This window comes from Osmerus eperlanus, chromosome 12 (assembly GCF_963692335.1).
Source record: "Osmerus eperlanus chromosome 12, fOsmEpe2.1, whole genome shotgun sequence".
NCBI classification, from domain to species: Eukaryota; Metazoa; Chordata; class Actinopteri; order Osmeriformes; family Osmeridae; genus Osmerus; species Osmerus eperlanus.
Genome location: NC_085029.1, coordinates 11,754,153 through 11,782,122, shown reverse-complemented (window position 1 = coordinate 11,782,122; position 27,970 = coordinate 11,754,153). Strand labels below are relative to the sequence as shown.

The following is a 27,970-nucleotide window of genomic DNA, read 5'->3' as shown; positions in this document are numbered from 1 at the left end:
TCAGTACTTCATCCTTGTGGTCATATTTTGTGCTCTGGCATCATGTCAGAAGAGCTGGCTTCAGTGCATCAGAATTCCAAACAGCCCGTCTCTGTGAACAGAGACAGCATACAGGAAGCTGTATAGTCCTCTCCTCCGTTTAACAGTTCATCCAACTTGTTCTTTAGTGCTCAGTTCCATCTCTCTCCTTTTCTGTTAGTGTTCATTCATCCCAGGTTTACTTTGCCATAGCTATAAGGTGTCAGGTGTCTTGATAAACGAGTAAGTAAACAATGATTCCTTTAGTTTCGTTTCCTGCTTAGTTTCGTTTGCAGTGAACAACTTAAAACGCTGTAGTGTACATCGCCATCAAAGCAATATAGAAAACTTCAAAGAAGTCCACAGAACAGCTAACCAACCTGAACCCTCAAGGAAGACAGGCAAACCCATGTCATTTGAGACTGTTTTATTACATGTATTTTCATTAAAGAGTAGAACACAAACTGCATTCTAGGCTACTATTAATTCATTGTAAAAGTACATGTGAATGTAAATGTGATTGAGAATGATATATTAATCCATACACCCAAAAATGTATTCAGTACCCTTGCAAGAGACAGAGTACGATATGTATCAGAAGACTTAAGGAAGCTACAATGTTGATGTTAATCAGCTAAGGCCACAATAAGAAAGTAGATTACAATTTTAAGTGATAAAATATAATTATGTTGCTAATTAAAGGATCTTCAACAAAGAACTGCCTGCACAAACTGTATGACCAGATGTGTAATAGGACAGCCTATAAAAAATAGAACAATTATACATTAAATGTGTTTATGGGAAAAAAAAACATATTATCATTCAAATTTCAGGCCTGTATCACAGGCACTAGCCAGGTCATCAATGTTTTCAGCCATCTCTCTCTTCTTCCTCTCCTTCTCCTGCTTCCCCCTCTCCTTCCTTTCTGCTTGCATTCTCTCCAAATCCCTTTTGTCTTGGTCAGTGAGGAAGGCCTGTATCTCCTGGGCCTCTCGTGGTTTCTGCTTGGTCCACCTTTCTGCTATCATCCTCAGCTTGTTCCCTGCTCGCTCACGGTCAGCGCTTTTGGCTGGTATCTGATACGCTGCTTTCAGCTGAGTGACGGCTGCTCCCTCAGTCTTCCTCTTGTAGAGCAGGTAGAGGCCGTAGCAACAGAGGACGTGTTGACGGTCGGACTCCAGCAAGCTCTTGTCCTTCTCCAGGGACATAAAGATTTTGGTGGCTTCCTCGATTTGTCCGTTGTCTGCGTAGGCCTCAGCCAGACTCACCCGGGCGTGGTTGTTGGAGGGCTTTAGCTCCACGGCTCTGGAGAAGTGACGGATGCACTCAGCTGCCATAGCCTTCAGCTTGGCCACAGGGACCCCCCCTCCCACAGGCCTTCTCCCTGGCGCCCGACACTCTTCCTCTACCATCTTGATCCTCTGCTTCTTGTGGCAGAGGCCTACCTGGTGGTGCAGGAAGGATGAGTTGGGGCTGAGCTCCAAGGCTTTCCCCAGCAACTCCAGGGACTCTTTGATGCAGCCTTCCAACCTGAGAAACTTGGCCACGTAGCGGGTGACCTGGGGCACGTCTGGAGCCAGACGAAGGGCCTGCTTCACCAGCCTGGTGGCCTCCTGTCTGCCTGTGCTTTGGTTCTGCAGCTTCAGAGCCAAGAAGACCATCACCTCCGCATTGTCAGGATCCAGGACTAGGGCCTTCCTCAGCTGTTTGATCGCATCCCCAGCCTCCTCTCCTGCCCCTGCTCCTCTCTGCCTCCCCATGCCCTCCAACCGGTACAGCACAACAGCATAGCCCACATTGAAGGATACGCTATCTGGAATCCCCTCTACAGCTTTCTGGAAGCTGTCCCTGGCCCTCTGGTAGAAGGTGACCCCTAGCCTCAAGAAGCTCCACGCTTCTCTCCGTGGATGATGGGAAGATCACAGGGGTTCATAGAGACCTTGGGATGGGCCTTGTAAATCTCTTGAAGCTTCTCAAGGTAGACCGTCACCTCATCCCTGTTCCCAGCGTGGTAGTGAACCCAGGCATAGTTACCATAGGTTACCAGCAGCTCAGTATCATCCTTCCTCTCTCTCAGCACCTTCTCTGCCTTTTTAAGAAACCCTAGCGCAACACCACTGTCTCCCTCTAGGTGGTTCACAAATGCTAAGATGTTGAAATAAATGGGGTGGTAGCGGGCATGGCATGACTTAATGCGATCTAGGAGTTTTTCCGAAAGACCTTTCAGGTCTTCAATGTCAGCCTTATCTATGCCCCAGGTGAAATGACACTGGAGAGTTTTCAGCTTTGCTTCCATACTGGATTACACAGAGACGATCTGGAAAACACATGAGAGTTGTTGTGATTATTATGCATATTATGTATAAAGACTATTGTAATGTTGCAATGTCAAAGTTATGTTATAAGTCTGCAATTGTATTTATTTTAATTTGTGTAAACCATCTACTTGGATATAGTAAATAAAAAGTATTACCAAATGGTGTTGCATATTGCATACATCAAATCAATGCGTTTTGTAATATTGGTATTATTTTATTATTGTTTATAAAATTATAGTTTAGAGCAGTTTTACCAACAGCATTCTTACCTTAGAGACTGCAGTGTCAAGTGCGACGATTCGATCTGTAATGCTACTGTAATAATAACGTCCACGTCACTGATGTCTGAATCGAAAACGAAACATTTGATAAACATTGGACGTATCATGGGCCCTTGGCAATGGTCCTAAAGGATTGTTGTGAGCCACTAGGTGGCGGAATGCACTGACAAAAAGCAAGCAGACGGGCTTTTCCTGTATATGAAATAACAGCACCACGAGCGACATGACATGCATAAATCAAATCCTTTCACTGCTTCAGGACAGGTTCTTTTATCTCATATCCTCAGAGGAAAGCACCTGAAGTGGGACTTTCCATTTTACATTCATGGACAATGAGAAAGTATGTGTCTCTATGGAGGCTAAGTGTCCAGTTAAACTATGTCAATAATGTGGTATGAGATTGTGAAATCATTCCTTTCATTGCTTTATGACAGGTTCTTTTATCTCATGTCCTTGGAGGGAAGCACCCGATGGTGATCTATTATACAGAAGTGGGACTTTCCATTTTACATTCATGGACAATGAGAAAGTATGTGTCTCTATGGAGGCTAAGTGTCCAGTTAAACACATTGAATTATTGCGTTCGTAAAAAGAATATTGCTTCTGGACAATAACAGGTTGTTCTTCATTAAGAAGTCTCGGATGGATTCTCAATTTTAGAGATAAAATAATGTCAAAATAAAATGTGACAAAATTGAAATATGTTGAATACATCAAATTTTATTTATTCACATAACCAATTGTTCATCATCTTACGTTCCCTTTGCTCATGTGTTTTTTCACAAACATTGATAAGCCACAGGACATTCAAAGTATTCACCAGACACTGTTTGAATCCAGCACCCCTCAAACTGCTTTACACTTCCACAACAGTGTTAGAAATAAAATACTGAAAGACATTCTGGAACAATCAACTACATCGAGAATATCCAAATCAACAAAAACAACAAATGATTGAACAGCACAGTAAATCCTGATGATACTTCAAAATAGATAAATAAATATAGTGATGTGATAGCTGTTTTAAATAGAATGCATACAGAATTCATGCAATATATTACAGATTGCTCTTCCCATGTCTTTTAATGTAAAAGATATACATAATTGTCATACTCATAATTGAGTACTGCTACATCAGTGTGTGTCAATACACCTCAGTACTTCATCCTTGTGGTCATATTTTGTGCTCTGGCATCATGTCAGAAGAGCTGGCTTCAGTGCATCAGAATTCCAAACAGCCCGTCTCTGTGAACAGAGACAGCATACAGGAAGCTGTATAGTCCTCTCCTCCGTTTACCAGTTCATCCAACTTGTTCTTTAGTGCTCAGTTCCATCTCTCTCCTTTTCTGTTAGTGTTCATGCAGGGTCCCAAACAGACGATCCCAGTGTGTGAAGTAGGGTGCAAAGTTGGACCTGAACTTGAGGTGGTGTAGGTCGTGATGCGGAGCTCCGCCATAGAGTCCAAAGGGCACCAGCCTGTGAGTGGCCCAGGGCAGGTCGTAGCCGCAGTGGTCCTCCACAGACAGCCAGATGTTGAGCACGTAAAACAGCATCTCTGTCAGTGGGTGGCAGCCCAACAGGTAGGGGTTGATGGATGCGAAGAACCCCAGAGAGAGAGTCTCCCAGACCCCAGAGTACTGGGTGGTGAGGACCGAGGTGGAGGTGTGTGCGTGGTGCACCTTGTGGAACGTACGGTAGAGCCAGGGCACTCTGTGGTGCAGCAGGTGCCAGAAGAAGTACTGGAAGTCGAAGAGCAGCAGGCAGGCTAGGACATCCCAGACCAGGCGAAGGCTCTGTGGGGCCTGGGTAGGCAGACTGATGGGCCGCAAGTACCAGTGAACCAAAATAATAGGAAAGAGGTAGAACAGGTAGTTGTAGAAGAACAGACCCAGGCATTGGCCCATGGTAGTCCAAGAGATTTGGCTCTCGCCCTGGATCTTGTAGCTCCGGACCCAGGCCAGGTGAGGAGAGAGTAGGTCCAGTAGGATGAAGGGCAGGCTGAAGGAGATGTAGACGCATGGGGTGAAAAGGACTGGGAAAAAGGGCGAGCTAAGCAGAGCCGAGTGCCCCAAGATATAGTCCCATAAGCTCTGTAGAAGCATGGTGTCCAGTCTTGTGTTAGTGAACACGTGTGAGAACGTTTAGAAGAACACCTCTATCTGAGCAATGCCATGTGTTTTACAGTACAGTTGTATTTATTGCCTCTCAAATGGGCGTATTCTTCAGCCAAAGGTTCAACCCCCATATGCCCTTATAAAGACAGCTTCCTGTAATGTTAGGATAATGTTACACTTGCTCGTTACCTCCCCGTGCAGGCATTACGTCTCACTTCCTTCAGAATCTCAACACATTTAATGTGTCATTCTTATTGTGCTGCAAACATGCTGCAATGTGGGGAAAAAAGTTTAATCACTAATGTTTGTCATTTGTGACACCCCGGATAGAGTAATGTGTCATAGTGAACCTTTCCACCGTACACAGCTTACTTTCCCAAATTGATCTGGTCCTTTCTTAGGGATGTGTTTCTTGTTTTGAAAAAGGATTGACCCCAAACATTTAAACATTGTCTATAAAGTTATCTAAACGTCCTGGTCAACAACTCGGCAAATAATAACCAGGTCAATAACAGTATCACAACAGAGTAATCCTAATAACATTTGCACATTGCTTTCCGTTCCATGACATTGATTCTCCCTTGCCCGATAAAAGAGACAGTGGGATACTTTCTTTTCCAGTTCTATGAGTTTCATATCCAGAATTTGTAGAAGCAGCATAGATGTAGACAAGTCATGTAGGGAAATAAGACATCAGGGAAAGTATGTTTTCAAACTTGACATTGGCTTAAATTGCCCCATGTCACTTTCGTTTATCTTAAGTTTTCCTTACATTCTCCAAAATGAATTAAATAATGACCTCTAAATATATTACTTTCATTTGGATTAATTTGTGAGTATAGTTTGGTGTCTTGATTAAGCATTTGGAATGACTTGTAGCTGTTTGGTGAAAATAATAACAATCTAAGGGATGCAGGGAAGAGAAGACTGCTGGAAAGACAGGTGGGAGAGGGAGGGAGGTGGGCTTGGATACAGGTGAGAGAGGGAAGGAGGTGGGCTTGGATACAGGTGAGAGAGGGAAGGAGGTGGGCTTGGATACAGGTGAGAGAGGGAAGGAGGTGGGCTTGGATACAGGTGAGAGAGGGAAGGAGGTGGGCTTGGATACAGGTGAGAGAGGGAAGGAGGTGGGCTTGGATACAGGTGAGAGAGGGAAGGAGGTGGGCTTGGATACAGGTGAGAGAGGGAAGGAGGTGGGCTTGGATACAGGTGAGAGAGGGAAGGAGGTGGGCTTGGATACAGGTGAGAGAGGGAAGGAGGTGGGCTTGGATACAGGTGAGAGAGGGAAGGAGGTGGGCTTGGATACAGGTGAGAGAGGGAAGGAGGTGGGCTTGGATACAGGTGGGAGACAGAAGGCTTATCGTTGATCAATCAGAGGAAGTGATGTGAGAAAGAATGTGAATATACTCACATCTGCTTTGAGTAGCAGTATGTCTCTGAAAGGGAAAGTCCATGATTAGTGACTCACCATGACTAGAGAGGCCAAACAACAAGCTCCATAGAGAGACAGGGAATTCAACTTGAAGCACAAATAGAGGAGCGAATTTTTGGCCAGCTAAAAATGAATGCTTCATTCATTTTGCATTGTATATCTGATTTGAGATGAGCTGTTTAGCTAAGTTCGTTTGCATCTTCCTGTTTGTGTTTCCTGGAACTGCCAGACTGGCTTCCAAGAGGGGGGACATGAGTAATGCAGCCATTCATGAAGTGAACTTGGCAGTCTCAAATGGAAAGTAATGTGTCAGGATGTGTAGGCTAGCTAACCTTTTCATGTTCCTGTTAAATTTGCCTGAAAACGCCTAAACAGCATACCCAAAGTAAATTGGAAGCTGTTCTTGAACCATTTGGAGTACATGCATGTAAATGATCTCTTTTGAAAGCTGACACTCTGAAGTTATGTCCCCTGTTGTCAGGACCCCTGTCAGTCCTTCTAGTGTTGCGTAATAGAAGCTTGAACACAAGGAAAGTGAAAATTTATATTTCCGCCTAGATTTTGTTTTGAAAACAGAGGCCTGAAGAGGCCTAGAGGTGGTAGGTATTATCTGGAAGACTAAATTGGACCACAGGTTGAAGCCTTACCCAATTCAAATCAAAAGTCAAACATAATACCACAATATATTCATATTTGACACATGTTTTTATAAGAGTACATCCAGGAATTTTCTAAAAGGGTCTTTTGGAGACTCCAAAATGACCCTTTGTAACCAAGGTCAAGGTCAAATAAAAAGGTATTATTTTTCATAATTGTTATCTCTAATGAAAGGTGGTACTTAGAACTATCATATATAATAGCTAAATCCCTAATTAGTAATACTGAAACACAAAAACTGAAGCATGAACACATTGGAGTGCTTTATCTGATTCCAAGGATTGGCGCACAAAGAACACTGATTCTGTCAACCATATTGCGCAATCGACTGTTATTTTGAAGGCTCCACAGACGCATACAAATGAGGTATTGGCATTTTCAGCTAGCTGTCAGCTACAAGGCTAACGAGCTAATTTCAGAGCCAGTCGAAGCCAGTTTGAGAAATTTGTTTAGAACGAGTGTGGGGGGGGGGGGGGGGGGGGGGGCTGTCAACGGGGCATGGAAGCTCCTATTGGGTCGAACAAGGTGTCAATCAAAAGGGGAGGGTTCAACGGACATTTTGATACCTTCATTTTGTAAATACTCCGTTGCTAACCGGAGAAAATAACACTTTTATGTGAACAAGTTGTTTCTTCCGTCGGCTAACTTGCATAATGAAACAAAGGATAATGGCTATTCATGAACGTAAAACATTGTATTTGGACGAATTACTTTACATGGTTCACACCTGGACCTATTTGAACAACTTAGGGTGAGTACAACTTTTTTCTTTGGCATTGTTGAAGGAATGTTCACCGGAAAAAGACGTTGACTTTGCTTGCTATTGCGACTTGATCTTGAATTGGTTTATTTCAATGGAAGCACAAGAATCGTAGCTTTCCAACGATGTATAACATGTGTAGCGTCTAAAAAATATATTTGTTAGAATTTAGTGCGTCGTAACTGAGGGAGGGGGAGGCAGCATTTTTGTCTCGCGGGCGAAACAGGAGCGTAAATTAACTGAGCTGTTACTGATTAATAAAGGCCATGTGGTTTTGAAAAATGAAATTATTTTAAACTGTAGTTATAGTGCAAACTAATAATATGAATACTAAATTATAGCCTAATCGGTTTACTCGTTCAAAGACCGCACCACAACTAAAAACGTTTAATGATTTTTATTGGAAGAATACATGATCAGCTGGTAGCAAAGTCAAGCTCCCAGACATCCCAACCTGCAGAGACCCATTTCAGACACAGTCAGGATGCGCGATATGCACCTGTCTGTACCTGAAATGACCATTGGACAGTCTCTCGCTCGCTCTAAATACAAAATCCCCGATTTCCAGGAGATTATATAGCATTTTCGGGCGTCAGGGAGCCGCTATTGAAATGCGGGACACTCCTGGAAATTCCGGGAGGGTTGGGATGTCAGAGCTCTGTGTTAGACGATGCGCTGGTAGCTAAATCAAGCATTTAGCACCAGGTAGACACTTAGAGCAACGCAATATCAAGGAACAAACATTTGATGCTAAAATAATATTTCAGTCAAGACACTCACATATGAGATTTGACCATTTATTGATAACCATGACATGGAAATAGGTTCAACTTTGGCAGAGTGGATGATCTAAGGGAAGTGGGTTAGAAATATGAATCAGGGAGAAATAGAGATATAATCCCCTTGATGACAGAACATACAGACAGCAAGGGGGAGAAGGGGATGGTGGAGGGCGGCAGCAACACAGATCATACAGCAACCGGGGGTGAGTGTGTGCGTATCCGCGCAGCCTTTTAATGCCGTCTTATCGGACGTGGCCCAATGTGCTTGTGCTGGATAACACAGGTGTAGATAATGAGAGGATGACGCCTGCTGCCCGAGTGCCATGCCTGAACTAGCTCCGCTCATATATTGATTAAAACTAACAGACAAAAGACTCTGGGTGTGGCGAAAAGTCCCTAAGGCCACGGCTGAGCAGAAGCACAAGCAGGTCCTTCCCCTGAGTGCCTGGATAGGATAGAGCTGGAGAGCAGAGCAATAAAGGAAGAAAGGGCTGTGCAATAACATGAGGGAACGAAGATATATGAATCTGAGAAGAATGTACAGGGGAAACATTAGTTAAAAGGGGAGGAGTTGAGGTGAGACCTTCTCCCCCAAACCTAATTTCTATCTAACACCATATGTGTGCTCACCTCATGCCTCAGGTCCAAGGTACAAGCCCCTATGCCGAGAGATTGAATGCTGTTTGACTGTGAGGCTATTCCAGCGTGACATCACCAGGGTTTACACAGTCTTTACTAGGCACACAGTCAATAAAGTCATTTTCTGAAGGGGATGAGAGAATTTGAGAATTTCCCTATTTATTTTTCCAGTGTGAAATAATTTATTTGAAGAACTATTCCTTAATAATTAATTTACTGAGCTCATTATCGAAGAAACCTTGGTGATCCTAGTTGTGACCGTTCTTGGCCAATTCTCATTCAGATTCTCTTGTTTTTAGAGTAAGACCATCATCCCTAAGGTTTCTGGTTCAAATCCAGAAGCAGCCAGATGTACGGAGTGACGAAGAGGGAAATGATGGCCTATTCACAAGGTTGTGGCTTGTCTGCGGCCTCATGAGTGATGCTCAGATAATCTACAGCATCTATGACATCACATTCTACAGTACTGGTGTAGAACTGACTGGTGTAGTCTGAGTTCCAGACTAAAGAATAGCAGGAATGACTAGAAGTGAAAATATGTACATTAAGATATTTTACACTTACTGTAAATTTCCATAGATCATTAAAGGTCATTCACAAATTTCCTGTCTGAAACGTTTTACAAAGGTAGAGATGGTGTTCTGAGAAACAAAAAATATTTTCCCAGCACCCATCAACCCCACAGACTCAAGCAGAAAACAACACACAGATGTGATGAGAAACAGATGCTGGAGGTTCACAGTTCGTCCTAATCTGACAGGACATCTTTAACTGAAGTTAGATAAGAATATAAGAATGTTTGTGTAATTTTACTACCATGTTTGTGTAACAAATTACAGTTTCTCATTATGCAGTCACCATGTAAAAGTCTCCCAAATCCATCTGTAACAGATATGTACAGTCAGGCATGCACAGGGGAGGGAATAAGACATGCAGCTTGGGAAAATCCAGCTGCAGCCATTGTTTAGACTGGAAAGCAGGAGATCAAGACAGGAGTTACGCAACCGGGGCCTGAAGTGCAAGAACACTGTGTCGTGAATAAAGATGATTGATTCACCTCATGTCCCAATAATGCAAGTGCTCACACAGTCAGTGTGATAATTACTAAGATTAACATACATGTTTCAGCCTGCAAAGCCTCTTTCAGACTTTATACATTTAGCATTGGATTAATCAATTAATAGATTCAATAAATGATTAGTTACATAAAGATAATGCTTAGATGACTTAATTTCATGTGATCAGTTTGCACAAAAGTGAGGAGCATATAGAACATATTCTTCTTGACAGTTTTTCTTCTAAGACATGTTGCAATCGATCTGTTTTCTCTCTCTCTCTTTCTCCGCCTCCTCACGTTCATCCCCATGAAGAAATCCCCTGCAAAAACTTGCCAAAACTTCCCGACCTGCATTCTCAGAGCCTACATATTTAACTGTTTATCTCCTGTCTCTGGCCTCTCTCTCTCCTCACATTCTTTCGCTTTTCTTTACAGATCAATGTAACCAGTTCTAGAAACAGAGAGGACAGTAGACAGGTTGGCATACAACACTGAGAGGTGTGTGGGGGTGAAGGCCTTGAATACATTCATTATCATTGGCATCATTGGACTATGCAGGTTAGGTCTGCTAAATGACTAAATGTTGGTATTCTGTGAGTTTCTGCCATTCATGTTTTGTGTGTGTGTGTGGGAGTGTCATTTATTTGACTTCATGTGGAGTGAGATAACGTGGTCATGTTTAGCTGAGGTTTGATCCAAGGTGTGTTTATATCTATGACGCACACACACACAGCTTCCAGTATCTGACGCTTGTAGTTTTATGGGAAGGCTGATTTGGGTTCAGAATCGTAGCAGTATTGCACAAGTTAGGACCATGCAGGATGTATTAGTTATATGAATCCCTACTGGTCGAGACAAGACTTTCTTCTCTATTAAGCAGTCATGACTCACGTCACACTTGACTGCATGTGTGAAAGTGTTTGGCGCCTGACGCACAGACATGATATCAACTCCTCCACTTCCATTGAAATACCCTTAAGTCTACACTATTGTCCTGAAGATATTAGAGAGAATCAACTGACATGATTCATGAGGAAGTAAGAACTTGTGTCAGGCTTGTGGTCAGTTTTCTTAAAAAATTCCAGGGGATTTGGTGAAGTGGTTTGAAGAAATTGAACAGAATCAAACAACATCATCATATTATACATATCCAATCACGCAACATTTCATAGGCCGGTCTTAAAAAGACCACATGCTGACTGCTGAGTAAGTGTGTTACTGTGCATGGGAAGGTTCTGTTGCTGCCTCCACCACCGTAGCTCTTTCTGTCCGGAGGAATGATGGATATTGCAGTATGTAGCTCTCTGTCACTGATGGTGTCGTCTCAGAAATGTAGTCTCAAGTTGGGTTTCTAAGGGTTTCGTTGTGAAGCAGAACCACACATCTTTATAGAGATCTTGAGTTCATGACAAAATATAGATAGTTGTGATGGTTGGATTTATCATATAAATACTATATGCTCAAAAATGAATGACCAAAAAAACATTAGCATTGACAGCAAAGCAGAACTCTTATCATATCATCAACAGCAGCAGAGAAAAACTGAAGTAAAATCATCAACAGCGGAGTGGAAGCAGGCACAGGCCTGTTTCAACAGCGCCATCTGCTGTTTGGCTGCAGTCATGCAGGAGTCAGACAGGACAGTCCTAGCTGGTTAGTGTACTGACATGTGACCTCTAATGTTGCTTCATAATTTTTGTTTGCTGCCAAGCAACCATCCCATAAGCAAGTGAAAACCTATTTAGAGATGACTGTGAAATGATCGTAAAGCCTGTTGTAGACCATCCCCTGCGGATGTGGGGAGTCAGTATTTGATAGTGATCAAACATTTTCTACAACGCCCCAAAAAGTTTTGAAAATGTGAGTTGATATCATCATCACATTTTAAAGTTGATCACACAAACATTTATATTGTTTAAAACAATTTAGATTTTATTCTAAAATCTTTACATCATACAGATGGAAACAAAAAAATGGCTGTTCAACAGGTTGACAGGCAGTCAAGGTTTGAAGGACTACACAACTTCCTTCTCTTTAGATTTGACTAGACATCTGTGTTTCTATAGGTCCTATTCTGGGTCTTAGTAGGTTTCTGTAGGTGTCGCAACTACTAGAAATAACAGAGCTGGTCCAGGTGCAGAGAAAGCAGATGGTTTTAGTCAGTAGACCAAGTCAGTAGTTCTTCAAGTACTGGGACCCCCCCCCCCCCCCCCCTCTCCACCAAGCCCACCACCCTGGGTGTGTTCCTGCCTATGACAGAAGGGGGAAGTCCCAAACAAGTTGAGATGTGGTTGTACCCAAATCATCCCCCATCTGACATAAAGCCGAGACTCACCATGTGGCCCAGCCTTCAGTCTGAGGACCTGCCACACACCTGGAAGATGTCCACCCCTTCCACTTAGGTAACTGACCGTCTTGCTGTATTCTCTGCTGTATGAATTAGAATTGTTTGACAGCTGATATCCAAATTTAATGAATCAATGTCAGACCTTTATTTGGGAATGTTTGGGAAGTCATAATGCTGTGGTCCATCCTGTAATACAGACAGAGTTAGTATTACTGTGGTACAGTATGAGGTGGAATACCTGAGCTATCAAAAAAGTATTGACTTGGTAAGAGTCCATGAATACAATTATGCTGGAAGAATAGAGATAAAAGTCAAACAAGTGAAACACAGATGTAAAGAGTTCTGAATTAGCAGAGTATCTGCAGTGCTCTGCAGTGATGTTTGTCAGTTTGGGGAGTGGTCAGTTTGGGGAGTGGTCAGCTTCAAGGATGGGAAGTACAGGATCAGCATAACACCACAGGATGGTCAGGCAGGAACCATGAGCTCTGTGTGCGCCATCAGAGAGCATTAGAGACCTTATTGTCGTACAGTTTCAAGACGGTAGGAGGTCTAGGACCACAAGTTGATCAGGATGGGAACGGAGCTCTATCTTATGAGGCCAACTGAAAATCTGTAGCATTGTATATCTGTAAATCTGTTACACTGCATATCTGTAGCATTTTATATCTGTAAATCTGTTATACTGCATATCTGTAGCACTGTCTATCTGTAAATCTGTTACACTGCATATCTGTAGCATTTTATATCTGTAAATCTGTTATACTGCATATCTGTAGCACTGTCTATCTGTAAATCTGTTACACTGCATATCTGTAGCATTGTCTATCTGTAAATCTGTTACACTGCATATCTGTAGCATTGTCTATCTGTAAATCTGTTACAGTGCATATCTGTAGCATTGTATATCTGTAAATCTGTTACACTGCATATCTGTAGCATAGTATATCTGCATATCTGTAGCATTGTATATATGTAAATCTGTTACACTGCATATCTGTAGCATTATATATATCTGCATATCTATAGCATTGTATATCTGTAAATCTGTTACACTGCATATCTGTAACATTGTATATCTGCATATCTGTAGCATTGTATATCTGTGTATCTGTAGCACTGTGTATCTGTATATCTTTAGCACTGTACATTGGTCTCAGTTGAGCATGTGTACATTTCACAGCTCACTGGGTTTGAACCCAGCAGAGCAGAGCACAGTAGGGCCTCTGTCATGAAACTGCACGCATGATCTCACTCCACTAAAGTCATGTCTTTAGGTTGGGTCACTAAGATGATAACTGAAAGTATTGGAGAAGAATGGGTCAGTCTTCTGGTCTTTGAGTATAAACTGAGTTCTTGCAACTGTCTGAGAACTACAATATAACCTAATAATAGGTCCATAGATACATTGATATAGAGTTGAATGAACTCTACAGAAGTGATACTGTCCTCAAGAGTAACCTTGTAAATTGAAATCAAACCCTGATTTACCCTCTGTGTATTCCACCCAGTGTATGTGTGTGTGTGTGTGTGTGTGTGTGTTTGTGTGTAAGAGGGAGAGCCATGGTTGAAGTTTGTTCTGAGGGCAACTACTGGGATGGTCTGGTCAAAAGATGCATCTCTTGTCAGATGGTGTGTAAACAGACCCAGCACATTGTCAGATGTACAGACTACTGTGGTGAGTTTATGCATACAAATAAACATTTTCCACATACCTTTATACTATTACACTGTACTACAGTAATACTAACTGCCACGGTGTATGAGTGTGTATAAACTCACCACAGTAGTCTGTACATCTGAAAACATGTGCACCTGTGTGTATGTGTGGCCGCAGTTTCCCAGCAGTGCAGGGCAGTGTCTGGTCAGTACTATGACAGGCTTCTGAAGAAATGTCTGCGTTGTGCCGAAGTGTGTGGAAGTCACCCCTCCGAGTGCTCTCACCACTGTCAGAGTAAGTGTAACACATTACACTGTTTCTCTGCCAATCAAATCCAGTAACAACACCTTCTCCAGCCCAGGGACCAGTCCAGCCCTCTCTGAGCCCTGTGATTGACACGGCCCTACCGACTGCCCCCCATAGAGGGCACTCTCCACCCAGAGGCCTGCCCCATTCTGCTGTACTGATTTATTCTCTGCTGGGCCTGTGCCTGGTTCTGCTGCTGTGTACTTTGTCCTTGGCCCTGGTGGTGGTGCTGAGGAGAGCCAGGGCCAGGGCACCACCCTCCAGACCAGGGGTCACAGCAAATGGTGATGCCCAGGGATGTGAGGGCCAGGTGGGACAAGGGCCCAACCAGAACGGCCTGTCCTCTCAAGGTTAGTCTGTGTGCATTAGCGTGTGGGCACGGTGTTACCAGAATTGTGTGCGTGTATCTGACGATATTCTTGTGTTTGTCTACGTAGACCGCCTAATGAACCCTGGTGGTTCTCAGTTCAAAGTGCTCCCATCTGTCCGGAGCCCGAGCCCCACTGAGACCTGTGAGTGTGTACACTGCTTCCCTGACCTCCGAGCACCGGCACGGGGGGACAACCACCAGCACCCCCCCCCTCTCTCTGTCTACCAGGCGACTACAGCCCCATGCTGGGGGGAGCGGACGTCTCTCTACCCCAGGAACCAGGGAGTGGAACTTGGGTCGAGGGTCTTCCCCGGGAGGTCATGCAATACGAACGCTGCCCACAGGATCCACTGATCACCATCTCACCATAACATGTGACCACAGGACAGAACGTCGCTCAACACCACTGAGTCATAGCACACCAACAGAACCACTGAGTCATAGCACACCAACAGAACCACTGAGTCATAGCACACCAACAGAACCACTGAGTCATAGCACACCAACAGAACCACTGAGTCATAGCACACCAACAGCACCACCTCTAAGCCAGCTGGCTTCAACACAGATCCCATCAGACCTGGTGTAGAACAATAGCATGCTTCTCCGTCTCTGTCTCTGTCCAGGACCTGAACAGGAAACTCTTGACACTGACCTGTTGTTTGACTTCTAACTGCACAGCACAAAGCTAATAAATAGTTGAACATTTTACTGTGACTGTCAAGATGAATTAGCATTTGGATTTTCTTTATGTGTGAATACTAGACATTTAGAAAGATACCTCCTAAACGATTTGGTTATTCATGTCACAATGCAAGTTACTATTTTCCCCTGGCTACACAGTCACCTCAGTACCTTGATTTTCAAGAGTTGATGCCAGCGATAAAGAATGAAAGCACAGCCAGATAGAGATATAGAGCTTTATTGAGTGTTTCATTGTGTCCGAGTCTTGCAGCAGAAGTGTGTGAAGGATTACAGATCAGACCTGCTCTATTAGGGTCATTGGTCCAGGTAACCCAGCAAACATGGATGGTGTTTGGGATTTTGAACCATGTTTATATTTTATTAACATACATACAAACTGTACATATACAACCTTTTACATACAGTAATTATGAAAAACAAACAAGTCCTCTGACACAACTTAGATTAATCTTAGACAGCATGCTGAATGCAAGTACTGATTCAGTACACAAACATGCGCACGCGCACATCACACGTGCATACACACACACACACACACACACCGACTCAATGAACACACATACGCACACGCACATCACATTTGCATACACGCACAAACACATACACATACTGATTTAGAACACAAACATGCACACTGACACAAACACACCTGTTCTCTCTCTCTCTCTCTTTTACAAAGCCACACATACGTACAAATGGAATTAGAGGACCCCGTGGCTGAAGTGAACCCAGCAGGATGGAGCCAGACACGGGCAGGATACAGATGTGAGAACAGCGCTGTCTCATGGTTTCACAACCCTTTACACCCAGGCATCCTGCACACACACACAATACGCCATCATCATCACCACGACGACAGACATACACAAACCTAGCGGACCGTTAGAACACATGCTCCACGACAGCAGGGTCATGGGAACACAGGCTCCATGACAGCAGTGTCATGGGAACACAACCTCCATGACAGCAGCGTCATGGGAACACAGGCTCCACGATAGCAGCGTCATGGGAACACAGGCTCCACGACAGCAGGGTCATGGGAACACAGGCTCCATGACAGCAGCGTCATGGGAACACAGGCTCCACGACAGCAGCGTCATGGGAACACAGGCTCCACGACAGCAGCGTCATGGGAACACAGGCTCCACGACAGCAGCGTCATGGGAACACAGGCTCCACGACAGCAGCGTCATGGGAACACAGGCTCCACGACAGCAGGGTCATGAGAGAAGCTTTTCTTCTGAAAAGAACGCGACGATGCGGCACGATGAACGCCAAGCTTCGGAAAGGGGGAGGGGTGGGTACACTGTAAACAGAGCTTTGAATGACGTATAAAAATATACCTATGTGTTGTCCCTAACCCTCGACATGACAAAAGAACGAAACACGTGACAGACTCCTCCCCTCAACACAGACTCCTCCCCTCCACGCAGACTCCTCCCCTCCACGCAGACTTTGCCTTTTTTCATTTAAAAAATACATGTGTGCTAGGTTCATACAGTATTTTGCAACTGAAATTCAAAATGATTTCCATATTCACATCTGCCATAATCTTAATACCATTTCTCTGTATTAATTTTTTTTTTTGCATTTAGAGCAATAATGCATATACAGATACAAGACAAACTTGTCTCCTCTCCTTTAAATGCTTGGTCGAGATGATTTGCGTGGTCAAATGGAACTAAGGATTCGGAAAAAGCTAGTATATTCATTGTCCATTTGTCTACGAAGTAAAGTATCAGAGGGAAAATATGCCTGCTCTTCTAATCCGCCTACACGTCCTGTTCTATCAAGTGGATACTATAGCAGTTCAGTGCAGATTGTTCTTGTTTGTTTATTAGAGAGGAGGCATGATTCTGATCCCTGATTCTGATCCCATGCCCCATCTCCCCTCTCTCCTCATCTCTCTGCTGTTTGGATGTGTGTGTAGACTTCTTTATGCCGAGGAGGGTCTATTCGTACTCCAGGAACTGTTTGTGGTAGAACAGCAGGTACCTGGAGGAGGAGAGGAAAGGAGAGGCACCAGTCAGACTAGCCCCAAAGCTACAGGACAGAACAAACACACAAACTTTAGCATAAAAAATGAATTCATAATTGAATTTACTCCATCCCTCCCTCCATCCATCCCTCCATCCAGGGTTTGTGGGTGAGGGTAGGAACAACTCTCACCCCTCGCTGTCCAACACGTCCTTGATGGTTGCTTTGGTGATGATGGCGTCATCACACTTGAACCACTGGTCCTTGTGCTGGCGGATGAAGGTGGTGTAGTGGCCGCTCTCCAGGGTGCCCTGGTGGTTCACCACCGCAAACAGACAGTACCTGAACGGGAGGAGAGAGGGGGGGGGGGGGGAGAGAGGAGGAAGAATCACGTGTGTGTGTGATGATAACAGGGGGATCTGAATCCACTGACCGATGTGTTCCTAGATGCTGGGTGGACGCTCACTTGTTGTCGTTGTTGAAGGGGTCGACAGTCTGCTGGTACTGACCATTCATCCTGCTCTCTTTACTGGAACACAAATGGGAGCAGGGTTAAACACACACCCGCCTCACACTCAGCTGACATTGCTGCTAAGTAAGCGTGGCTACTGGGCATGGGACAGTTATCTCTCTCACACACACACACACACTAACCTGGAGGCCATGAAAGGGGTCATGTCCAGTTCCAAAGGAAAGGAGACGTAAGTAGTAATCTTCCTCCTCAGCTTGGCAGAGTGCTCAAACCTCTGGAGGAGAGGGGGGGAGGGGGACAAGGGGGAGTGAGGGAGAGGTGAGAAGATGAATATAGAAATTTGCCATTTGGGCTATAAACAAACATTTCTCTCACTCACACACACAGACACACACACACACACACACACACAGACACAGACAGGGACTAACTTTGAGGTGGAAACAGGCAACGATGGGGAGCTTCTTCATAGTCAGCTGTTTGGTGGACTCTTGGTAGCTATGGCAACTGCTGCACTTAATCTTGGCGCTGCTCCCTAGGTGCTCGGGCCGGGTGAACCTGCAGAACAGAGCAGGGTCTCAATGCACCGGGGCGTGTGCATGCGTGCGGCACAGAGATGAAAATAAGGCCTACACAACATCAACCATGGGTGGAGAGAGGAGGACAGAGAGAAACAGGGAGAAGCACAGAGCTGTGCAGAGAGAGGGGGAAAGAGACAGCAGGATGGAAAGAGGGATGGAAAGAGAGAGAGAGAGCGAGACACAGAGAGAGAGAGAGAGAGAGAGAGAGAGAGAGAGAGAGAGAGAGAGAGGAGAGAGAGAGAGAGAGAGAGAGAGAGAGAGAGAGAGAGGGGGGGGGCTGAAAGAGAAGGCCCAGGGTGGCCCGCCTAGTCCCACCTGCGCAGACAGTCAGTGAGGGTGGTGGCTCCGCTCATGTGACTCTCTCCGTTGAGCAGGGTGCCGTCGTTGCCGGGGCTGAGGGGCCAGAAGGGCGTGGAGGAGCCCGGCAGGTCCAGACTGATGTCCCAGAATGGGTCGATGGTCGTGGAAACACCACTGGAGAGACAGAGAGAGAGAGAGAGAGAGAGAGAGAGAGAGAGAGAGAGAGATATTTTTCTACCTATTGATTTTTCACATCAAATGTAATCAACGCCCTGCTCCGCCCAGTCCAACCACCAGGTGGGGATAGGTCTCTCTGTGTTCCACTGGGCACGCTCTGCTGCAGAACTCCAGCAGGCCTTATCAGGTGTGAGGGTGTGTATGCCATAGTCATTCACGGCAGGAGAGAGAGCAGGTCAAACCAGGCCAGGGAGGAGGGAGTTACTTTAGAGCACTATGGCAATAGAGGGTTCCCTAGGCCACTAGCAGCCTATGCCATAAACATATACCCTGACAAAGACACATATTGGTATTTCCTCTCTCTCTCTCTCTCTCTCTCTCTCTCTCTCTCTCTCTCTCTCTCTCTCTCTCTCTCTCTCTCTCAAACACACACACACCCACGTGTGAGGAGGCCTTACTGGCAGACTTGACAGGTGACGTCTGACTGCAGGCCCCCGGTGAAGATTTGGTCGATGATGCAGTTGCAGTGGTTTGGGTTGTTGGCCTTCTTCCCATTGTCATCTGCTTGGACGGACACACACACACACACACCCACCCACACACACACACACACACACACACACACACACACACACACACACACACACATTTGAGGATCAAAGCTAAAGCTCCTGATGACTATCCTCTGTGCCCTCATAAGGATGCACACTGTGTGTACACGTGTGTGTGTGTGTGTGTGTGTGTGTGTGTGAGAGAGACCAACCCTTGCAGTGTCGGTGCAGCACGTCCAGCGCTGCGATGAGGAACTCGTGGGCGTCCTGCTGCTCGTAGCCCGCCAGGTGGCGTGCGTGAGTCCACACCAGGTGCAGCAGGCGGAAGGGAATGTGGGGCGAGCGGTGCCCCGAGTAGAACTGAGACACGGAGGGAGGAGAGAGAGTGAGGGGCAGAGAGGGAGGTGAGAGGGAGGCAGAGAGGGAGGCAGAGAGGGAGGCCAGGGCAGTGAAAAAGAATAAAGGTAGAAGGACAACATTGGAGAGGACAGAGAGAGGGAGAGACACAGAGAGACAGAGAGAGCGAGAGACAGAGAAAGAGAGATTGAAAAAGAGAGGAAGAGAGATGTTGGCGGGGGAGAGGGAATTGAGAAAGAGAGATAGGAAGAGGAGGAAAGATGACCGCACCCCCACGCAGCGACCCGTCTCACCTCCTGGAACAGCTGGGACATCTCACACACCAGGCAGGAGTTGGCCTGCATCTCACACTTGTGTCTGTCGGACAGGAAGAAGTCCCTGAGCAGAGGGGTGTGTGTGAGGGCCTGGACGATGCAGTTCATGAAGCACGTGTTGCCCAGGTTGATCAGCCCTCTCAGCCCTGCGGGGGAGATGGTTAGTAATTGAACTCAATCCTTCACAGCACTAACAATTCAGACAGTGTTTAGAGAGCACCTCCTGTGACTGTGGAGCAGACCGTAGCACACACACACGCTCCATCTGCTCCTGCTCAAAGCGCTCTTCAGCTGAATCCCGGAGGATGGGTTGAAGGAAGGGGGTAAAAAGATGGAAGGATGGAAGAGAGAGTCTCTTGCTGTGAGCACCTGCCAGAGTGAGCATGCTCCTGCTTTCTGACTAGACACCCCCCCCCCCCCCTACCCCACCCCAACTGGGCTCTCCTGTCTGTGTATTACTCGGTTTTACACACACACACACACACACACACACACACCACGCCTGGGGCACTGGGCAACTTGACAAAAGACAAATTGGATTTTCCTTTTCTCCCTCAACTCATCTTCAATTCATTGTCTCCGACCGCATTACATTTGAAGAAAGTGAGAGAAAGACGGGAGTAGAAGGAGCCCAGCGGGACAGCAGGCGTTTAGCACCACACTGCAGCCTGCAGCCAGGCCATTTAACACCATCACCAAGCCTGGGCTGGCAGGCTGGGGGAGGGGGGCGAGGGAGGGGGGCGTGGGAGGGGCAGGGGGAGGAGGGCGTGGGAGGGGGGCGTGGGAGGGGCTGGGGGAGGAGGGCGAGGGAGGGGGGGCGTGGGAGGGGGGCATATTTGTGCTCTGAACACCTATTCTTAAACGATGAACACCCATTAATTATCCTCTGACTGATATCCTACCCCATGTATTAACAGTTTTTTCTCCTTCACTCAACATCATTTGGCGCCGAAAATGGCTGCCTAGGTAGGCTCTCCTGCCAAAGTAAATTCCTTGTCTGTGCAAACTTTCATGGCGAATAAAAACCCATTCTGATTCTGATCCATACACACACATACAGACACACACACACACCTATGGTGCAGTTGGTGGTGATTTTCCTCCTCTTGGGGTTGGGTCTGAGGAGCTCCAGCTCTCTCTTGGTGGGCTCCCACGTCGAGTACTTCTCCCCCACCCCTGCAGGAGGGGGGTAGGGGCAGGACAGGGGGGCAGAAATAATGAATACTAATTTCAGTGAAGTACATTGAGAGAGAGAGAGAGAGAGAGAGAGAGAGAGAGAGAGGAGAGAGAGAGAGAGAGAGAGAGAGAGAGAGAGAGAGAGAGAGAGAGAGAGAAAATAATAATAATAATACCTTGCCATTTCCATGCTTTCCTTTGTTCCTCTTTGGCGATCTGTTCCATGTCTTTGTCATATATGTAGTCCTGGCACACAAAACAGTATATTCCCCCATATAGTAAATCCATAGCTGGAGAGAGAGTGAGAGAAAGAGAAGGAGGAAGGAAAGAATTAAACAGGTTTATTTCCATCATGACTCAAGGCTATGTAGGCGCATTCAGTTCATCTGTGGGCCAAAATTAAGATTAGTCAGAGAGAGAGAGAGAGAGAGAGAGAGAGAGAGAGAGGAGAGAGAGAGAGAGAGGAGAGAGAGAGAGAGATGAAGAGAGAGAGAGAGAGAGAGAGAGAGAGAGAGAGAGAGAGAGAGAGAGAGAGAGAGAGAGAGAGAGAGAAGGTGGATCCAGGTATATGTAACTCCTCTCTTTATCTTTCCACCCACGTTCTGCCCTGTCGACCTGCAAGGCCAGCTTAGAGCTGACTTCCTCACTATGAGCAGGCCTGGAGCTCCGCTGGCAGGGCAGGGACAAGCCCTGGGGAGGGGAGGAACCAGGGATTATTTTCATGACAGGTACCCTCAGAGATAGAGCCAGGTGAGGGGGTAAGCACCTCTCCTCCCTCCCTCCCTCCCTCCCTCCCTCCCCCTCCCCCCCCCCTCTCTCTCTCTCTCTCTCTCTCTCACTCTCTCTCAGCACACCTAAGCTTACGGCAGCTACCTGTTGGCAGTTGCTATGACAACCTGCGTGTCGGCCACTCGAGGCAGACGCTGTCACCCTCTGCAGGTGGAGGAAAGAGGGATGGATGGATGGAGATAGAGGTGTGTGTCAGGGGGAGGTGGCGAGATACAGTGAAAGATGGGTCTAAAAAGGGAGTTGGACAGAGCGTCTGTGGGAGAGAGAGAGGTATAGAGATGGAGACCAGCAGAAAGAGATGCATGTAGAGAGAGGTGTAGAGAGAGAGGTACAGAGAGAGAAAGAGAGATGGAGAGAGAGAGAAAAAGAGGTATAGAGATGGCGAAAGGAAGAGAGGTGCGAAGGGAGAGGTAAAGAAAGAGTGGACAAAAAGCTCCTGTCTAAATGGTCTCCTTGACAAGTGTTTCAGACCGCAGGACTGCTACCCTCTCTGGAACTGGAATTAAATGTCACTCTCCCTATTTCTCTCACACACCGACGTACACACACTCACACACACACTCACACACCAATATACTACAGCTGTTTGTGAGAAAGCATACATTAACAGCATCTCCTGCTGTTTCACCTGCTGGGAGAGAAGGAAGGAGGAGAAAAGAGAGAGGTAGCATCTCTCCCTCCCCCTCCATTCCTCCTTCGCTCCCTCTATCTCTCTTTCTAAACAATAAACAATTCCCCTAAGTGGAAAAGGCCTGCGGGTAACCATGGGAACCCACTGAGGGATGAGAAACGGGGAAGATAATGACCAAAGAGAGAGAGAGAGAGACCCAGCCGCCTGGACAAAGGGCAGGCGTTGAAGAAAGAAGAGAGGGAAGACAGGCGGAAGAGAAGAGAACGCGAGAGGAGGAGGATGAAAGGCGGCTGGGTGGCTCTGTGGGGATTTACCACCACGACTTCATTACTCTGCACTCGTCTGGAGAGATGCCTTCTCCTCTCCTCTCCTTCTGGGAGGTTTCCTTCAGGAGTTCACTATCATTTATCCTGTCTCAAGCCAGTGGGTACACACACACACACTGCTCGTACACACACACACTGCTCGTATTCCTCTTGATTAGGTGCACTCACACAGGCTTTGCGCACACACACACACACACACACACACATCTCCTCCACCCGGTGTTTATTTACTTTTCACTCGTCTGGGTGCTAATTACCGCTCTCTACAGAGTAATTATCTCGTTAGCAGCCTGTGTTAGGGAGTGTTAGGGAGAGAGGGAGGGAGGGAGGGAGGAGAGAGGGAGGGTTGGCCTCCTCAGAAGAAGGTCTTTGATGTTGCAGGGGTAGAGTTGCTTTGTCTGTGAGACTATCAGTGTGTGTGTGTTCACATCTGTGCACTGCTACATGGATGTGGGTCGGTGTCTTTGTTTCAGGTGACCTGGCGCATGTGTGTTTCCTGGGTGTTGGCGTGTGGGAGCGTGTATGTGGCAGTGTGTGTGTGTGTGTGTGTCTCACCCAGGTTGTGCCGTTTGTTCTTGGCGTGCTCGTGGATGTGTTTCTTGGTGAAGCAGCCGAAGAAGACGCAGTAGAGGCAGGAGTGGAGCCGGTTCAGCTGAGCGCCGCACATGTGACAGATACACGACTTGGCCTGCAGGGGGCGAGAGAGCACAGTGAGGGAAAGGGAGAAGAGAGAGCGAGAGAGAGAGAGAGAGAGAGAGAGAGAGAGAGAGAGAGAGAGAGAGAGAGAGAGAGAGAGAGAGAGAGAGAGAGAGAGAGAGAAAATCACAGATCCCAGCCTTTCAGTCCGAACTGGGAAAAACTTGGGGGGACTGTTTCGTGTGGCACAGCACCTGGCCTGATGGAGGGGGCAAGCGGACGGAACGAGCCGGGGAGGGGCGAGAGAGCAAGAGAAACCAGATGGAGAGAGAGGACACGTGGGGGAGAGGGGTGCCGATCAGGAAGCCGGAGGCTGAAAGAGACAGGAAGGGAATCGTATCCTCGCCCTGCCCCCACGCTCCTTCTCCTCTGGTGGCACAAATGTAATCTAACCTTTGAGAGGAGCACGCCTGGGGGTCAGCGTTTCACCAGGACACTGATGACACACGCGTCACACAACACCTCCTCCCCTCCAGCCCTGCTTCCATCTTCTCTCCTTCTTCTGCTCTCTCACTCTCTCCTCTTGATGCCCCCTCCCTTCCGGTCCTTTCCATCCATACCTCCTTAGTCCTCACAGTATGGGGTCTCCGACAGAATCACACACACCCATGCGTACTTACACAGACACACACACACACACACTCTCACCACAGGCGTCTTCGTACAAGATTGCAGCACTCCTATTGATGATTTGTGATATAAACACACACACAGCACAGCAGGTTTGTTGTACTGGTAGAAATATGGAGTATTTGGCTTGAAAGAGGATGGCTTGAAAGAGGGAAAAAAATAAGAGAGAGAGAGAGAGAGAGAGAGAGAGAGAGAGAGAGAGAGAGAGAGAGAGAGAGAGAGAGAGAGAGAGAGAGAGGGCAGTGGAGGACCGAAAGTGGCAGTTCAAAGCATGCAGATGAGAGAGCTTTGCACGCCGATGAGCCAGCGGAACTGTGAAGGGCAGAGTATTGTGGGATGTCAACTGTGCATGACAGAAGGAGAGAGAATAAATCTGGGGAAATGAAGAAGAAAAACCATCAAGCTCATTGCAGAGGAGCCTGAGAAAAGGAGACTACTGGATAAGCACTGTGTTCTTCCTGCATCTCCCACCAGCCTCCAGATGAACCGCCCCCATACCTGACAAGACCTCCTTTTCAATAGTAACAGAAACTACAGGCGCCAGCCATCTTCAACAGTGATAAACACTTGACCAAACCTCTATGTCTCTTGACGTGCACTCAGCAACAGACTACCCCTATATAAATATACATGAGATCACTTCAAATGCCAGTCTGCTCACTGCTGCATGGTTAAGCATTTATAGAGCCCATGAATTATGAACATGTATAAGCAACAGTCACATCTACAGTACTCAATTGACTTCCATTCAAGACCAGGACAGTCTAACGCCCTGTAGTCCACATGGGTCATGCTGGATGGTATATATATTCTACACACGCTCTCACTGGGTGGATAAGTATGAAGTATGGCCGCTGGATACAATGAGTTGTATGAATTATAGATGGATGGGAGGATGGGAGGGATAAGGATATATATTACACAGCCACAGAATCCATATTTCTCGGCCTTGTCCTGCCTGATTGAGAGATGATCCCAGGGAGGTGGTTCAGGCATGCAGTAATGGACAGCTGAGCAGGGAGGGGACACATTATGTCCGACAACACACCGAGGGAATCACTGGAAGGATTTACTGGGTCCTGGGTCTGTGCTTGTATAGCTCCTCTGTGCAGGAGTGCTGACCTAGTGCCTGTTAGATCCTTTCAGATCATTATGAATGAGGTTCTAGAATGCACTATGGGACCTGATACGAGACCAGCCGTCCTAATCAGAGCTTTGTGGATGCAGGTCCGGCCCTGGTCACCAGACCTGGCCTGACATCGGAGAGAGGGATCCTAATGCTTAAATGATGTTATTTGCCATAAGGGCTAATACGATAATAAAACAATAATAATGCTAATTGTCCTAGCATCATATCTGTCAGAGAACCATCTACTAGAGGGAACCATGCCACAGTAATATGCAGGATAAATTAAAGGTAATAACTGGAACATCACTGTGTAAGTGTGTTTTCAATGATGCATGACGTTTGTCATTCAGCGAATGAAGTATTCCTTGGGTGAGGTCACAGCGAGAGAGATCGATTTTCTCATTCATACTCTCAGTCGTTCATGGAGTCTCTCTCTAATTCCAGATGGCCAATAGGTTCTTAATCATCATCAGCATCGATAGCCATTATCCTCACTGTACTCCTGTCTGTCCATCAAGCCTGCCTCGCCTCCTCCCTGCCTCTCCCACTGTCTGCCTCTAAAGAAGACAAATGAGCCAATCAGCTTCTCATTAGGAAACTCCCCAAATGCTGAGGTCTACAACTTGTTTTTTTTGGCTCCTTCTCTATCCGTCCACCCTTCCATCCTCCATCAGCACTCCTGCAGGAATGACAGCACACTGAAAAGACAGGAAGTGAGGCGGATGGATGGGAAGGTGATGTAACTGGTGTAATTTCTAGTACACGACCGGGTTAAGCATTACAAGCCCTTTTCAGGACCAGTTCCGAATACAGGTGTCTTCCTCCATCACTCACTGTCTACAGGAACACAACACGTAACCAAGCACACGCACACACACTTCCATTCACACCTGCCCCCACCAAACCACATTCACTGGCCAATGCACACATGCCCTGCATACAAGCACACAACACAGACAGGACATTTCTCTCTCAAAAACATCATGTAGGTTTCTTCCAGCACACAAACCCTCCTCTAAGGTTGGCCTTGAGTTCTATGGTATAATAGAAAATATCAAGTAATCTGATTTTGGGAAGTAGTATGATGTCAGCCGAATACATAGTTTTATGGCGCTTCTGCTTTAATGCACCATTGCTGCATTTTTGATGGCCTACAATGGCATTTCGGTAATGAGCTGTGGTTTTTATGTAGCATCACTGACAGGGAACAAGCCAATAGGAATTCCAGAACAGGGTATGGAGGGCTGGATGGAGCAGAGAATGGTTCAATAGATTCATAAGGTAGGAGAGACTGAAAAAAAAACACTGAGTGATTGTGTCATATGTCACGAGAGGGAATGAATGTCACGATATTACTCATTATTATGTCTAATCTATAACACCAATAGCCTACACACAAGAGATTATCTTCCTAAAAGGTGACGTTGGAACTACTGCAGTTGCTGCAGTGGCATCGGGACCCTAAGACTATGACCTGTTCTCAGTACCTTACATCAAAAGGTACTGAGACAATTAGACTGATGAGACTCATTATCCCTGTATTGACCCTAATGTCTGTTCCACTGAAAATAATTTACACAAGAGAGCAAACCGGGAATTACAGGAACACATTATAGCTCTCCCTACACATCAACCACACACACAATAGTGGCAAGCCACCAAAATGATCGTCTATACAGCCAGTTGCCTCCTCGTGTGTCTTGGTCGTCGGTTGATGGGCTCTGGAGACCTGTCAACACATCACGCTTGTCGCAGCGCAGTCTGCATCTGGTTGCATGTTCATCTTTATTTTTAATTTTTACCTTGCGTTTCCTGGTTTCGGCTGATCCGCTCCACACAAAGCATTGGTAAATAACCCGTAGATTTTGTTTCCAGTTATCCACTTTAAAACTGTTCACATGAGGGCACCCGCCGGGACTCATGATGGACACGACATTCGGTTGGACTATTTTCAGCAATGAAAAGCGTGCTTCCTCCAAGGATCCCTGGTACTGGCAAACTCCCAAGTCTCTTCGAATTAGACAGGTTATCCACCGATTGTTTCCAGTTGGCTAGCTTGAGAGGTTGCTAGCCACATCCGAATAGGACGTAGGCAAAGCACACATCCAGACAATTTGTATCGCCTCCGTTTTAGAAAATAGAAATTCCATCTACAAATAGATCCATGCCTGGATAATGTATCTCCCGTTTTCCCTCTGGTATGTGGGGGTTAATAGCTTGCTAGCTTGCTTGCTAACTGACAGATACAGTAGCTAGCCTTGCTAAATGGTTGGCAATGGAATTTTAACAGTACACCGCGAGCTTTGCAAGACCCACCTCACTCGTGTCTCTGAGTACCAATGGAAAAGCGGCGGGAACATGATTGACATTAGAGAAAAACGTTTCCCTCTTAGTCCCGCCTCCACTGTGGGGGAGTCTACACTA

At 46.3% G+C, this 27,970-nt stretch overlaps 4 protein-coding genes across 5 annotated transcripts; 1 reads left to right on the top strand and 3 right to left on the bottom strand.

The window, feature by feature from the left end:
- Positions 1 to 430: 430 nt before the first annotated feature.
- On the bottom strand, positions 431 to 2,668 carry LOC134031760 (interferon-induced protein with tetratricopeptide repeats 5-like). Its single transcript, XM_062475473.1, is given in 3 exon segments — positions 431 to 1,912; positions 1,915 to 2,335; positions 2,606 to 2,668. Coding segments are annotated over 2 exon segments (1,476 nt in total). The 5' UTR covers positions 2,315 to 2,335; positions 2,606 to 2,668; the 3' UTR covers positions 431 to 836.
- A 649-nt stretch (positions 2,669 to 3,317) lies between these two features.
- LOC134031783 (cholesterol 25-hydroxylase-like protein) lies at positions 3,318 to 4,794 on the bottom strand. The gene has a single exon (XM_062475497.1). It carries the CDS (start codon positions 4,717 to 4,719, stop codon positions 3,967 to 3,969), a length of 753 nt encoding a protein of 250 aa, XP_062331481.1. The 5' UTR covers positions 4,720 to 4,794; the 3' UTR covers positions 3,318 to 3,966.
- Positions 4,795 to 13,854: 9,060 nt separating this feature from the next.
- Positions 13,855 to 15,411, top strand: LOC134031539 (tumor necrosis factor receptor superfamily member 13B). Its single transcript, XM_062475221.1, has 4 exons — positions 13,855 to 14,077; positions 14,237 to 14,353; positions 14,416 to 14,715; positions 14,803 to 15,411. Exons 1-4 carry the CDS (start codon positions 13,963 to 13,965, stop codon positions 15,087 to 15,089), a joined length of 819 nt encoding a protein of 272 aa, XP_062331205.1. The 5' UTR covers positions 13,855 to 13,962; the 3' UTR covers positions 15,090 to 15,411.
- Positions 15,412 to 15,641: 230 nt separating this feature from the next.
- usp22 (ubiquitin specific peptidase 22) lies at positions 15,642 to 27,874 on the bottom strand. 2 transcript variants are annotated; one of them, XR_009931966.1, is made up of 14 exons: positions 27,349 to 27,874; positions 23,647 to 23,779; positions 21,522 to 21,635; positions 21,244 to 21,345; positions 20,149 to 20,315; positions 19,711 to 19,858; positions 19,406 to 19,508; positions 18,786 to 18,944; positions 18,321 to 18,447; positions 18,072 to 18,163; positions 17,884 to 17,946; positions 17,610 to 17,759; positions 16,397 to 17,435; positions 15,642 to 16,334 (listed from the first exon to the last, which is right to left on the bottom strand). XR_009931966.1 is itself a non-coding variant. In XM_062475709.1 (13 exons), the coding sequence occupies exons 1-13, from the start codon at positions 27,466 to 27,468 to the stop codon at positions 17,393 to 17,395; spliced, it is 1,521 nt and encodes a 506-aa protein (XP_062331693.1). In that variant the 5' UTR covers positions 27,469 to 27,874; the 3' UTR covers positions 15,642 to 17,392. The 2 variants fall into 2 exon arrangements, 1 of the variants encoding a protein (XP_062331693.1); XM_062475709.1 differs by having other exon boundaries at positions 15,642 to 17,435.
- Between the last annotated feature and the right edge of the window lie 96 nt (positions 27,875 to 27,970).